The sequence below is a fragment of the Microtus ochrogaster genome, chromosome 18 (genome assembly GCF_000317375.1).
Source record: "Microtus ochrogaster isolate Prairie Vole_2 chromosome 18, MicOch1.0, whole genome shotgun sequence".
Lineage (NCBI taxonomy): Eukaryota > Metazoa > Chordata > Mammalia > Rodentia > Cricetidae > Microtus > Microtus ochrogaster.
In genome coordinates, this window is record NC_022020.1 from 21,424,746 (window position 1) to 21,440,066 (window position 15,321).

The 15,321-nt window shown below is 39.9% G+C and overlaps 1 protein-coding gene across 2 annotated transcripts in view; it reads left to right on the plus strand.

Annotated features, from left to right (window-relative positions):
* Positions 1–303: 303 nt before the first annotated feature.
* The window catches only part of Wdr36 (WD repeat domain 36), a 35,721-nt gene continuing 20,703 nt past the window's right edge, over positions 304–15,321 (plus strand). For both annotated transcript variants that reach the window (XM_005355888.2, XM_026783584.1), the window contains exons 1-12: positions 304–562; positions 2,479–2,506; positions 4,188–4,288; positions 5,244–5,361; positions 7,177–7,309; positions 9,841–9,895; positions 11,138–11,270; positions 11,478–11,653; positions 11,957–12,077; positions 12,587–12,652; positions 13,701–13,787; positions 15,055–15,200. In XM_005355888.2, the coding sequence (XP_005355945.1) occupies positions 314–562; positions 2,479–2,506; positions 4,188–4,288; positions 5,244–5,361; positions 7,177–7,309; positions 9,841–9,895; positions 11,138–11,270; positions 11,478–11,653; positions 11,957–12,077; positions 12,587–12,652; positions 13,701–13,787; positions 15,055–15,200 (1,413 nt within the window). In that variant the 5' untranslated portion in view covers positions 304–313. The remainder of the gene's footprint in view (positions 563–2,478; positions 2,507–4,187; positions 4,289–5,243; positions 5,362–7,176; positions 7,310–9,840; positions 9,896–11,137; positions 11,271–11,477; positions 11,654–11,956; positions 12,078–12,586; positions 12,653–13,700; positions 13,788–15,054; positions 15,201–15,321) is intronic.

The following is a 15,321-nucleotide window of genomic DNA, read 5'->3' on the forward strand; positions in this document are numbered from 1 at the left end:
TTAACAAATATCCCGTGGTCTCTTGTTTTTGCATTTTTTATAATCCCAGTTTTAGGCTTTCCCATTTGTCATTAAAGTCCTTCCCAAACTATTGGGTATTTTACTTCAGTGACCCTTCAGAGTGATTCCCCGATATCAACAGGAAACGGACGCCAAGGCGACACCAGCCAGAAAAATAATGCGACTCGCGGAACCCAAGTTGCACCTGGCCTGCGGGCTCCGGGGGGAGGTGCTTTTGTGTGACACCGAAGCCGGGCCGTGATAGCGCAATTGGCGCCGGATCCCGGAAGCACTCCTCACGCACTGCTCCGGCATGGGATCCTCCATGAGGCAAGCCGCAGCGCCCGGTGAGCACTTTCCACCCGGCCGCGAGCCGAGCGGAACCCCGGCTGAGGCGGAGATGGAGAGCGAGGTGGAAGGTCGCACGGCCAGCGCGCTGTTCGCAGGGTTCCGGGCCTTGGGACTGTTCAGCAACGACGTTCCCCACGTGGTGCGGTACAGCGCGCTCAAGCGCCGCTTCTATGTGACGACTTGCGTGGGCAAGAGCTTCCACACGTATGACGTGAGTGATTTCCTCCACCCGCTTCCCAGGAACCAGAACTGCCCCGGTGTAGTCCCATTTTCGCCTCCCACCCTCCTAGGGTTTCCCTTTTTGCCTCCCTGTCTGACGTCACCCCTCCCTGTTGCGCTGTCCTCCTGGCATCCGCGAGCCCTTGCTATCTGTTCACCTGGGGGCGAGTTTCGGAGGAATCTTCTGGCCCAGGGGGAAAGCTCCTGGTGAACGTCTCAGTTGTTTGACAGTCTGTCTGTTTACATACTTCCTCCTAAGGCTGTAAACAAGGCGAGACCCCATCCCTCATTGTAATTTTTCCCCACAAGATCTCTTGGACGTTTTATTGCATAATTGGCCACCAACGTTTGGTTGGAAATTCAGGCTAAAACAGTGGAAGAAATAAAGACGGTGAGATGAAGATTTAGGGAACTCTTCACAATAGGTCCAATTTCCCTAGGTTTTTGAGCATCACAACCCAAGTCTTCAGTGAAACTGCAGACCCTCAAGGCTGCTCTCATGCGGCAGCATCCTTGAGTCGGCTAGGAAGCAGCCCCTCCTCTTAGAGATGGTGTTTAACTTTTAATAGCTTATCCGTCATTACAATCGTATTCTGTTATTTTATGCAAAAGAGTGTAAGTTCTTAATACAGCTGGAGGCTGGGAGGCAGATGAACTGATGCCCGAGCAGGTGCGGCTGAAGGAAGAGCTCTTGGGTTCTGACGGCCTGGTTTAGTAATGTTGAGTGGTTATAATGAGGCTATTCACCCTGTACAAGCTTGTGCTGATGCTTCCTCCTAGCTTGCCTACCCGGGGCTTTGCTGAAGTTTCCTGGCCAAGGTATAACTTTTCTGTTTCTCAGTTCAGAGTTCTCGAAAGCACCCTCAGTCTGGTGAGCTCTTGGTACTCTGTGGCGTGTAAACACACCTGTCCCTATACTCTGCTGGCAAACAAATGCTTTGCTTTAAAAAAGGACACACTGAGAATTTTTCCTTTGGCTTTGTGTATTGAGGTTAACTGCTGAAAAACCAAGTCATTGAAGGTCTCATTTTGTCCTGATGTGTGGGGCATGATCTTTTTTTACGGCTCTGTGATGTTCATGCCAACCGGTTCCTTGTCTGAAACTGGAATGACTTGAGAGTAAAAAAATGAACATTTTGTGTTCAAGTCACTGAAGTGCCAAGACGTTCATAATCGAATTTGTTCTATCGTTTGGCTGTCCTTCAGCATTTATCATGCCATCAGACTTCCTACAGATTAGCTTATAGTACAAGAAAATTAGCTTTTTGGATAGACCGTATTTTGGATAGCTAATATTTGTTGGATATTTACTGTGTGATTGGCTCAATTCTGTTTTACAGATGTTTACCCAAAACCTCATTGAATGATTCTATAATGTGTGTTATAATCCCCTCCTCCTTCTTTTCCTGGAAGGGTCAAATTTGAGGTACACAGTAGCTAAGTAAGATCCCTGATGTCACACAGCTGGATTGCTACCCGCACACTAAGATCAGGGAGCTCCAGTGTGCAAGCGAGTCGTGAGAGTTAGCTTTTATGACATGAAAATTATGTAAAAATTAGAATTTAGTATCGTACGTGAAGGTTTACTGGAGTTTACTCATGCACATTTATTATGTGTTTTGCTTTCAGGCCACAATCAAAATCTGTGTGACCCACAAAGCCTAAAATATTTATTCTTGACCATTTATAGAGGCTGTGTGTCTGTCACTTAACTCATCACTCCTAGTAAAACAGGTGACAATACAGGCACTGCACGCAGTACAGATTAGGATCAGTTAATATCTTTCTTTGCAAGGACAGCATAGCAAATTTATTTAGGAGGTAATAACTTAATTTTGGGGTCTTGGGTATTGTAATTGTTTTTATTATTGAAAATGTGTTTAATTCTTTTTGTTTTTTTAAAAACAGGTTCAGAAACTTAGACTGGTTGCCGTAAGTAAGTATACTTCCACATTTGTTTGTTTGCTGTCTTTAGTTTTCATTTTGTCATAATAAATTTAACAGGCAGGATAGAGTCGTGTTTTATTGTGAGTTGTCATGTCATGCAGTTGTAGTTCATCAGAACTTCATTTTAATGATCGACATTAATTTCTTTTTTAGTGGCTGATTTGTCTGTGCTGGCAATCAAACCCTTGCCTTGCGCATGCTAAACAGATAGTACAGCAAGTTCATCTCAAGATGAAAATTGGTGCTTACGAAGAGTACAGAGTTTTGCTATTGTTTTTTAATACGTTTCCATATGACTTTTCTGGATTCAGGCACTTGGTGCTCTGTCGGGAGGCACTTCTGTTGCTAGCCTTATTCCCTGTCTTTGATGATGTGGTTCAGTGATGTTTGTGAAGAGGATCTGCTCTACAGTTCCCTTTCCCTTTTTTGTCACAGTGTATTTATGGTAATGTGCCCTTAGAGACTGATTGTCCCTTTCTTCTTCAGAGTGTATCTTCTAGCTCTTGTGTGATACTTGCCAGAATCAGGTATTGGCATGATATTTAGGGTGTGTGTGCATACAAAGAAACTTTAATGAAAAACTGTATTCACTGTATGTTAAGAGTTAAGGGAAGAAATTAGAGGCAGGAGACATCAGATGGTATCAGCTCTAGGAAAACTGACCACCCCTTGGGCCAAAGGACCAAGGCAGAGTGTTGTTGGAGCCTGGTGGGGACTGAAGCCAGGGAGGAGAAAGGAATTGAGTTATGGAAGGACCAATTACGTTCTTATTCCAGATAGATAGATAGATAGATAGATAGATAGATAGATAGATAGATAGATAGATAGATAGTCAATTTAATTTGTTGTTTTCAGTGAGAAGTATATATTTTTTCTGAAGGCCGTTTAACAGACTAAGGTCTTGGCAGCTGAGAGAGACTCGTTTTACTTTCAAATACAACCCTTGTTAGATGGAAGACTTAAGGAATTCATTGTATATAGCTAGACCCTGTGTGTTTTGTTTTAAGTAAATCAGCAGAAGAGAGTGAACTAAATTGAGTAAGAAGGTGAATTGGTACTTCTACAAAATTGCTGTTGTGGAACCTAAATCCCCAAATGGAACACACAGGATTAGGAATACCCAAGACCATCCTCTGTCTACCAAACTCTTTAACCCTAAGAGAGAAACAAGAAAGAGCAGGCAGTGCAATTATGTAGGTGAAAGAGGACTTAGATCATATGAGAATGGCTAGGGGTAATAGGCATATTCGCTTTGCAAACGTCTGAGTAGAAACCATAGTGTATGTAATTGTTTTAGTGGTCAGCATATAGAATACTGTATAGAGTTTTCCAGGATGAGCTCCAATTACTTTTAAATTTTTCTTGGAATTAGTAATAAACTTTATATTGTTTAACATGTTTACAGTGATAGCTACTTACTTGTCCGTCTGCCAGAATTTTGTTTGTTTTGATTTTTTTCCAAATTTTTAAAAAGATTTTTCTTTAGAATTCTATTATGTCTGCTTACCATACATATTTATGATATTGAAGTCAAAATTATATACCTTGATACTCATTTTTATTTAAATATATGTATGTTTGAATTACAGTTATGAAAATATTTTATGTATATTTAAGATTTCCAGTCATCCCAGACTCTTAACAACTCGCATTCTTTTCTGTTTTCCCAGGTAACTCTGTCCCACAGGATATCTGTTGCATGGCGGCTGATGAGAGGCTAGTCTTTGCTGCGTATGGCAATGTCTTCTCTGCGTTTGCCCGTAATAAAGAGGTTTGTTTTGGTTTTCATTTGTTTGTTTTTTGAGACAGGGTCTCTCTCTACATAGTATCTCTGACTGTCCTGAAAGTCGCTGTATAGACCAGGCTGGACTCACAGAAGTCCATTCACCTGCCTCTGCCTCCTATGCTGAGGTTAAGGGCATGCCCTATCACCACCCACCTTGAGGTTTGAATTATGAACTACTTTAATTTGCTTTATTGTTATTTTTATGTCCATTTCTAAAGAAGAGAAGATGGATTTTGTGTGTGTGTGTGTGTGTGTGTGTGTATGTGTGCACTTTAATGAAAGAAGTATTCACTGTATGTTTGGGGTTAGGGGAATAAATTAGAAATAGGGAGACACTGGATCTATCAGCTATTGGGAAACTGACTACCTGCTGGGCCAAAGGACCAAACGAAGAGTAGAATTATTGGATCCTGGTGGGGACTGAAACCCTGGAGGAGAAAGTAATTTAGTTATGGAAGGACTAGCTACTGTAAAGGGTTTCTTTGTCAAACCAGAAAGGTATAAGGAAGAAATAGTCCTGATCATTTTCCCCATCTCATCTGCATATCACTCTGGTGGAATCTGGAGGCCAGGCTTCTGTAGCGTACATTTTTCTAGGATGCACGGTGTTACTCTAGCTTTGGAATGGGGGCGTGCGTGCGTTCGTGCGTGCGTGCGTGCGTGCGTGCGTGCGTGTGTGTGTGTGTGCACGCACATGCCACTTGCTGAACTGCAGCAGAGGATGAGCTCTCATTTCGGATGTCTTCCTACTCTATACTTCACTTCCTTATTGAATTGGCTGAGTGAGCAGCTGAACAGGCCTGGTTCCTTATTATTGCATTGTTTAATCTCAGATGGTCAAAAGCTGGACTACATTTCTTAGCATCAGCATTTTAATCCTTTCTGGAAAATACATGATGGGCTGAGTAACATGAATTTCTTTTAAACTTTGATATTATAGATAGTACATACTTTTAAGGGCCATAAGGCAGAAATCCACCTTTTGCAACCCTTTGGCGATCACGTTATTTCAGTGGATACTGACAGCATTCTTATTATTTGGCACATATATTCAGAAGGTAAGACTATTTCTGTACATTGGGATATTATATATACTTATGTATGTAGTTAAAAGTCTTTGAAAACTAGGTTCTATACCAGAGTTTTCACATGTGCACATAAAACTGAGAGCATTTAGCACACAAGGAAAAGGGTTCTGAGCGGACAGTTTTACTTAGACTGTGCACTACTCTCAGTAAGTCAAGTGTGCGCATCTCAGCTAATACATTCTCCATTGACGTTCTCCACAGTTGGGTTCTGCTGTGGTTTTTTCTGTGAAATGAATTTGGATACACATTCACACTTGAGTCATTCTTGGGTAATAGCTCCAACTGTAAGTAAAGGAGATGAGTGTTGTAAACTTGAAGATCCTGTAACCTGAAAGTAAATATTCTTCCATTTTCAAAGGATATGAGTCAGTGTTGTTTTGCAGCAGCACTGTGTTTAAGAGCTTGTGAAATTTCCAAAGGTGAGGAGCTTCCCACTAGGTTATCCCTAGCTTTCCTCTCAGGATGGGTGTGGGTCCTGAACTGGAGCTTTTGAGGTCCCAGTTTGCATTTTTAGTTACTGTCACCTCCTGGATCTATTGAACAGTGAGTATGTTTGTAAGTAATATTGCCTTGTGGGGAGTATCCTAGTTCCTCATTGAAATTAAGAACCCTTTGTTTTATTTTTACTCATGGAAGGGAAAGTACTTCCTATGAAGACAGGTGTCTAAAGGTCTAGATGTGGCTGCTTCTTGATGCTGTCACAGCAGCACAATGAAATAGGTTCTTTCTGGAGCTATTTATAGTGACTTTAAGTAAAACTGCTGATAACTAAAAGGCAAGGCCATCTTAAAGTAGCGCTCTGATGTTTGCACACTCTTCCCTTTGCCCTGCTCCGACGTGCCTTTGGGGTGGGATGCATTGAGACAGGATATTTCATCATGTAGCCTTGACTGTTCTGCAACCAGCTCTGTAGACTGTAAGCTGGCCTTGAATGCTGGGAGTAAAGGTGTGTGCCACCACCACTCAGCTAGTGTATCTTCTTTGATACTAAATATTTGACAAATTATTGAAACACTGTTAATCACAAACTGAAATAAAAACCAAAATGAAGAGTAATTTTAAATGTAGTAAATATACAGTTTCTAAGAGCTTTTTGATCATGTAGCAAGTTTCTCTTCGCTGTGCCGTTCCCCTGCTCCGCAGGGCTGTCACTTGCCTTCCTTTCTGTTGCAAGCTCTGGTGAGGAAATGTGTAATCATTACTGTGGTTGGTTTTGATGAAGTTTTTCTCTTCGCATTTTATTTCAGTGACTCAGAGAGCTTTGCAGGTCTTGTGTTTCATTTAGAGCATTCTTTCCTGCTTTATTGAATCATAAAATCCTAATGTTGATCCTGAGGATAATTTTTAAGCCTTTCTGTAAACTGATTTGGCAGTATAATTTTGAATAGTAGTATTTACACTATTATTTCTGGTAGTCTAAATGACATTTACAAGTTGCTGTATTACATTTTATTTCTCAAGAAAGGTTTATTGGATAAAGGGTAGGTGAGATGGTTCAACAGATAAAGGCATTTGCCAGTGATCTGTTCAAGTCCTGCATGGTGGAATGAGAGAACCAATTCTCGTCCACTTTCTTCTGACTTCACACTATGCACATGTGTGTCCATTACATATGCAAAATAAAGTAAATATTTTAAAATTAATGTTTATAGATTAATGTGTAAGTCTTTGGTTTAAAAGTCTCTGGTGTGTTATATTTACCCTTATGTAGTAGATGTGAGTATATGAAGATGTAAAAAAATTATTTCATAAACAATAATTATGTAATAATTTTTACTTTTGTAGAAGAATACCTTCAGTTGAGTTTTGATAAATCAGTTTTCCAAATTTCTACAATTTTGCATCCAAGCACCTACTTGAATAAAGTCCTACTGGGCAGTGAACAGGGAAGCCTGCAGTTATGGAATGTAAAATCCAAGTAAGCACTTAATTTTAAATGCCTTAGGTAATTCTTTATTTTTTTTTATTTTTTATTTTTATTGAGAAAAGGAAAAAAAGTTTCCCCCTCCTCCCAGCCTCCCATTTCCCTCCCCCTCCTCCCACCCTTCTCCCCCTCCCCCCACTCCTCTCCCCCTCCCTCTCCAGTCCAAAGAGCAGTCAGGGTTCCCTGCCCTGTGGAAAGTTCATGGTCCTCCCCCCTCCGTCCATGTCTAGGAAGGTGAACATCCAAACTGGCTAGGCTCCCACAAAGCCAGAACATGAAGTAGGATCAAAACCCAGTGCCATTGTCCTTGGCTTCTCATCAGCCCTCATTGTTCTCCATGTTCAGAGAGTCTGGTTTTATCCCATGCTTTTTCAGTCATAGTCCAGCTGGCCTTGGTGAGCTCCCAATAGATCAGCCCCACCGTCTCAGTGGGTGGGTGCACCCCTCGTGGTCCTGACTTCCTTGCTCATCTTCTCCCTCTTTCCGCTCCTCATTGGGACCTTGGAAGCTCCGTCCAGTGCTCCAGTGTGGGTCTCTGTCTCTATCTCCATCCATCACCAGATGAAGGTTCTATGGTGATATGCAAGATATTCGTCAGTATTGCTATAGGATAGGGTCATTTCAGGTTCCCTATCCTCATCTGCCCAAGGAACTAACTGGGGACATCGCCTTGGGCTCCTGGGAGCCACTCTAGGTTCAAGTCTCTTGCCAGCCCTAAGGTGGCTCCCTTAACTAAGAATTGTGCTTCCGTGCTCCCCTATCCAGACTTCCTTTATCCCAATCATCCTGTTTCCCCAAGTTCCCCCCATCCTCCCCTTCTCACTTTTCTCTCCCCATCTCCCCTTACCCCCAACCCACCCCACCCCCAAGATCCCACTTTTCTCCCCGGCAATTACTGCTTCCTCAAGGATTATGAAGTCTCTCCATTTACTTTTCCCTTATGTCACCTGAAATATTGCCCCAACACATGACGAGCAGTGTCGTGAGTTCCCATTGAACAGTGTTTGCTAATAGCTCAGTAATGGAGAAGAATCCATCTAGTTAGGATGAGAGATTCTCTAAAGTAATCGGGTAGTGACTAATAAAAATGCTGTTTAAACAGAAGTTACTTTAATCACTATCAGTCTACTGGCTATCCACTGTTGGGAGAGATGGAAGACTGCCAAAATGGTTTTAATTATATATTTACCTGTTATTTGAATACTTACCCAAAAACAAGGGACGACAGCTCAACCTTCTTTATATAGTATCTTAAAAAGCAGACAAGGGGCTGGAAAGACGGCTCAGTAGTTAAGAACATTTTCTGCTCTTGCAGAGGACCTGGGTTTGGTTCCCAGCACCCACATCAGGTGGCTCACAACTGCCTGTAATTACAATTCCAGGGGATGAGATGCCCTCTTCCTCAGGTACCAAGCATGCATGTGCTGTGCATACATACATGTGGGCACTCAGATAAACACACGACATTTGAGTCCTCCTCCCCTGTTGTCCTTTCTGAAGCCTTTATAAATTTACAAGGGGAAGGTTGATATTAATCCTGTTTCTTAGTTTTCAATCAGTATTCAGTTCAGCTGAACACCTTTGCCTATTCTGTGCTGGGTTCAGGGGTGTTGACCAAGATCTGCTTTTATCCGGAAAGTTACTTTCTTAGATTTTTTTTTAATGTTATTTGCTGTACTTTAGCCATTGCATAGTTATGAGTACTTAAACTATGCCCATTTACACATTGAATTTAAGACTTAATACTTTGGTGATTGTTTTTGATACCTTTGTTTCATCGTCTTATTTCATTGATTGTTTGATTCTGAAATCCAGGGCAGCGTCAGAATTGTTCTATATAATTCTTGTAATATACAAATATTACTTCCATCAGTGGTGATATTTCTAGAAATAATTAAATTGTAATAAAAAATGAAATATACCTGTATTTTATTTTTGTTATTGTACTCTAATGTAGGTTTTTCTCATAGTGTTATTTTTCTTAAGCACTCTTAAGCAGTTAGCAGCTTGAGGTCTAAAATCCATGTGGACTTGTTACTTACTATTATGTTGTCTTAGCTTAATTAGTTCTTGTAAATTGTTTTGTTTTGTTTTCTGGAAAGTGAGGAATACTGATAACATTTATTTTATGTGATTACATTTTAAATATTAAATAAATAAATATATGTTCTGAGAACAGTGAGTGCTGAAGCCAGAATTTAAATAAACAGCACGTGGGTGCCAGAGGAATGGCCCAGGGGTTAAGAGTATTAGATGCTTTTCCAGAGGACCTGGGTTCAATTCCCAGCACCCACATAGCAGTTGACAGCAGTCTGTAACTCCAGTTCCAAAGGATCCAGTGCCTTCTTCTGGACTCTGAGGGCACCGCAAACATGTACACAGCTGTGATATTCTGGCAGAAGATAGGAGAGAAAGATAAACGAATCCTTTAGAGAGTGCAGTATCCCTTGACGATAAAAGAACTGTTGCTTTTCTTAAATACATAGTTGTTTTGAAAAATAAGTTTTATCTCTTTCTTCTTGTAGTAAGCTTCTGTATACATTTTCTGGGTGGAAAGTTGGAGTGACAGCCCTTCAGCAGGTTAGTATTTTTATTTTTATTAAAGAAGAAACAAGGCTAGTAGTAGCTGCACTTACTTTCCTAGAGTGACTGTATTTTTTAGACGTTTATAAAAATTCATACCTTAGTTTCTCTTTAAACTGTTACTCTGAGTTTCGGAAACTTAATTGAAAATAGGTAAAACTGACTTCACTATGGAAGTTTGTGTAATTGTATGTACTTGATTTCCTGGTGATTTCACTTACGAGTGTGTTGTTTAGTGCCTTATGTAACAGAAATGACATAACTCTGGTGGAAAGGAGACTATAAAGCATATAAAGAAATTTATCAGGACTGTACTTGGTATTTAAAATAATTGAGGCTCCAGATCTGGTATTTATTAGATGGTAGAATTTTACATAAACAATTGCTTTTGTTTTCAGGCTTAGTCAGCCAAGCTTGTGCATGGGTGTGCATCTGCGAATATCTGGTTTATCTACTTGCTGGCGTAGCCTTATTTTTCTTAAATCTGCACTGCCCACACCAGCTCAGTTTATTTGTATTCCACTGTTGACTTTGTTCTATGTTTGATTGTATGCCCTGAAGACTCCAATTCTCAGATGTGTCTGGAGGACAAGGATCCCGTTTGTTTTTTTTTCCTCAGCTTCTAGAGTCTGGCGTGTAGTCGGCACTTAGCAGCCTGTTGATGAGATGTATGGCCTGACTCATTCCATGATGATACAGATATGCATCTGTGTTAAGACAGGAACTTGTAAGGAAGCTTTCTCTATTAGCCCATAAAACATTGTACTCACTGACTATTAATGCTGGAATAGACTATAACACATTAGTGTTTCCTGGGGTTTTTCTTATTTTCTTTTAATAAACATTTATTTCCTGTTTAAGGAGGTCGCTTAAGTTCCCATGCTTATGACAAGCCTTTGCAGGGTTTTAAGATTTGACCTTTCTCGCCCATTTCTTCTACTCAGAAATCATAGGAATTCACATAGAGTCTCCTTTTCTGGATGACTGTTTTCTTACCAAGTCAGCATTGATTGAAGGGTTGGAAGGACACTGACTAGCAGAATTGAAGCTGGGAAGTAATTTGGAAAACACATTGTTAAATGCTTGAATGTTAATAACTGATAGTGCCAAAATTATTGTTTTTTTTTTTCTTTTTCCTTTTAGAGATTACTTCATTCTGTTTGATAGCACAGAATAGTGTATATCAGCAAAAAGTTTTATTGTTTAAGAAAATAAAAGGCTGAATCTCTTAATTTTCAGGCACCGGCTGTGGATGTTGTTGCCATTGGTCTCACGTCTGGTCAGGTTGTCATTCACAACATTAAGTTTGATGAAACATTAATGAAGTTCCGTCAGGACTGGGGGCCCATTACTTCCATTTCATTTCGCACAGGTAACTTAACTAACACTTAAAATTTGTCACTAGAAAGATAAGGGTATTTTTAGAACATGTTTTCTTGTAGTTTAACCTCATAGAAATTAATATAATACTAAGGTAGAAGAGAGCATAGAAATGTGCGCAGGTTAATTAAATTTATACATTGAGAGGATTATTGTCTTGTGGGGGATGTTTTTGTTAATGTTTTTATTTTATTAACAGATGGTCACCCGGTAATGGCAGCTGGAAGCCCTTGTGGCCATATTGGACTCTGGGATCTGGAAGACAAGAAATTAATCAACCAGATGAGAAATGCACACTCCACAGCAATTGCAGGGCTGACATTTCTCCACAGAGAGCCACTGCTCGTGACAAATGGCGCTGACAACGCTCTTAGGGTACTATTGTTGTCCTCCTCTAAGCACAGTGACTTGGGGTTATTAGACATTTGTTTTAATACATCAGCCTTGAACTTATGACTAAAAGAGTGTGGGATGAGATTGGTGTAGACGAAACAAAACAAAGCAGGGTGCATGACTGTGGCGAAGTGAGTAAGAATTGCAGCTTACTTTTCCTGAAGTTCATCAGTGGGACAGCGGCACTGTGAGCACTGCCCAGTGTTGGTTAATGTGTGCAGAAGATGCCTGAACTACTCGCAGATGGTAATGGTTGAAGCAGCTTACAATGCTATTTCTTTGCAGATATGGATATTTGATGGCCCTACAGGCGAAGGACGGCTGCTGAGATTCAGAATGGGACACAGTGCTTCTCTCACCAAGATCAGATATTATGGACAAAATGGACAGCAGATTTTAAGTGCAAGTGAGCTGCTCTTTAGCATTATTTTGAATAAACAATAAGAAGTAGAAACTCAGTAGACAGTTGGTTTGGTATTTATAAACCTTCAATTGAAATAGCTCTTTGAAGTGTTCCAAGCTGCAGCTCTGCGTAGACCCTAGCTCGCTGTCATCTGTGATTGGCATGTGTTTCTGCTCTAGTTGGAGGTGTGAACCTGGGAGAGCAGGGCCAGCTAAAGTTCCATACAGTAGTCAACCTTATTCTAACATTAGGCAGTTTATAATCTGAGGGTTAAGAATCACATGAGCAAAGTATTTAGCCCCAAGGATAGATAGACATACAGAAACATAACAGCTAAAGTAAGCTCACTCCTGTCCACTACACCTGGGAGGAGCATGAGACACACTCCAAGAACAGTTCTGTGTTTTGAAGTAGCTGAGGTCACCAGACTCAGAATTCTCACACAACTCCTCCATTGCTGGATTGTCCTACCAGACATGTTCTGACCGGGGCTTCTCTGTTCCTATCAATAGGTCAAGATGGAACTCTACAGTCATTTTCTACAGTTCATGAAAAATTCAACAAGAGCTTGGGGCATGGTAAGTCATTTGCAAGATAGAAAACACATACACACACTCAAAAAAATGAAAAAAGGAAAAGAAAAAAATCAGTTTTAAGATTCTATGAGAAACCTGAAGAAGTTCCAGCACTTCATTTCTTTTCTTTCTTTTTCTTTTTTTTTTTTTTTAACCAAAGTACAAAAGCAAGGTTTATTATTATAATTGCAGGCTGGCCTGAACCTCTTCAGTACAGTAGCAAGAGGAGGTACCCCACCCTTCTAGAGAGCATTATTTAAAGACAAAAATCAGGAGAGGGACATTAGCAGGGTTTGGGGTGACTGGTTCAATCCTGAATGACTCGTGCCTAAGGACTTTTCACCAATTCTTATTTTAGAGCCTGACCCTTACCTGCTACTTGTCACATCACTTCGTTTCTTGTCTTGTTAGCACTTTTCTCTTTGAGAAGTATACAGAGGAGGCATTGTTGGAACCAATGCCCTTGTATCTGCGGGTATTCATATCCACATTGCTAAAGGAGCCTCCTCCTGGAGTGAAAGTGGGGAGAGGTGATCCCTTCTCACCTCTTCTCACCTAGCATGGATGATTCTCAGAAGAGGTTTTTGAGATCTCATGTGCTGGCTGCTACACATACGATGTTACTCCGTGGGTCTTTATAGGGTTTTTTTTTTTTTTTTGGTTGTTGTTATTCTGTACATTTTTTATAACAGTAACAACCGATCACCGAGTGTTTTGTTTTGACCACTTTCCTCTCTGTTTGACTTTGTTTGATTCTGAAACATCCCAGTGAAACTGACTGGCACTATTTGACTCTTTTGATTCATTTGACTCTATGACTATAGTATTCTCAAAAAGTAATAGTGTTTTTATTTTTCTGTTATTTCATACAACTTATTTTCATGATTTAACTAACTCCAGACATTATTTAATAGTAGTGGTAATAATATCTTTGCTTCTACCTTAATTAGGAATATTTTGTTCTATACATTTTTTATAACAGTGAAAAACTTTTCCTTACCATACTTTTTCATTAAGGAACTTTCCTATTATCCCTTTCATCCAACCCCAGGATTAATAAATAAAAAGATAGTTAAACGTAAAGGACTTCAGAATACCATGTCAGTAAGGCTTCCACCTGTCACAAAGTTTGCTGCTGGTGAGTAATTTATACTTTTTAATGTCTCCTTTGCTTTATGTTTATACCCTCTATTTTAATAAGTGTCACTGTATACTAAGTGTCCAGAAGGTGACCGCAAGTGGGTGCGATCTGGTGTGAACACTGAAAAAGTTACCTTTAACAGGAACTTGTTTTGTATTAATCCCCTTTTCTTGTCAGCCATTAGTAACATTTGGTTTTATAGTTTCCTTTACTGTACCTTATGCCTGCTAATGATGGCTCCTTGAGTCAGCAGCACATGAGGGGACTCTGGAATATTGTGTCATTAGGACAGGGCTTCTTTGTAAGGAGGCACACAGGTCATAGAAAACTACCAAGAAATAACTAAGTAGACTTGTCAATTTTAAGTTTATTTCCAGGTTACAGTAACAACCTATCACCGAGTGTTTTGTTTTTATCACTTTCCTGTCTGTTGTTGTAAACATACATCTCAGTCATACTTATAACCCTTTAGTGGCTCTTGGGTAGAATATTAACTTCAAAACATGACTTTCAAAAGTCTTTGTTTTGACTGGTAGTTTTTCTTCTCCCACCTCTTCAAAGAAAATATGTCACCTACTTGCTTTCCTCAATTTTTCATACTTGTTTTTAGTGTTTAAAATTTTTAATTCACTTTTTAATGTGTGTAGGTGTTTTACTTGGATCTATATGTGTGTACCATGCATGTGCCTGGTGCCCATAGAGACCAGAAAAAAGGTCTTTGATTCCCTAGAACTGGAATTAGAGATGTTTGTGAACAACCATGTGGGTGCTAGGAATTGAATCTGCGTCCTCTGAAAGGGTAGCCAGTGCTCTTAACCTTCCTCATTACTCCAACCCCTTCTTAGTTCCTCTTGGGCCCCCTATCTATAGGGCTCCACCACCATCGCTCCTACTACCTGCTAATTTCTGTTTTATTACCACTCTTACCACTAAAATCTCAGTAAGCTCTTCTTGAGTCCTCTTAGAAAACACTAACATTCTATCATATTTTATTCTTATAATTTTTTTCTCAGCTGAATCTATGACAAGATGTATTAGCTTCATTTAGCCATTTTATGTTGCATGTGTCAACAAAAAAAAATACATGATTTTTTTTCTGTTCATAATCCATTAGATTGGAAAGTTGATTATTATTAGAGATAGCCTCCTTGTTGTAATATTGTGTCCTTGATACCATCTGTGCTTGTGGACTATAAGATGCCTAGCTCATAGGTGAATGATTGGGAAGACAAACATTTTGACTGATGATTTTACTGTGTTAAAGAGGAGGCTCGTCAAAGTGACTGGGATGGTATCATTGCTTGCCACCAAGGTAAGCTATCCTGCTCAACCTGGAATTACCAAAGGTCTACAATAGGTGCTTATTTTCTCAAGCCAAAAGAACTAAAGACAGATGACATCATTGCAACAGTAAGTGGCCTTGTTTATTATGGTATTTAAAAAACACCCTTAGGTAATTTTGTTTCAAGTTTACTAATAACTACTAATGGAAAAAAAAACAGTTTAACATTTTGCAGATAATGCCTTAATG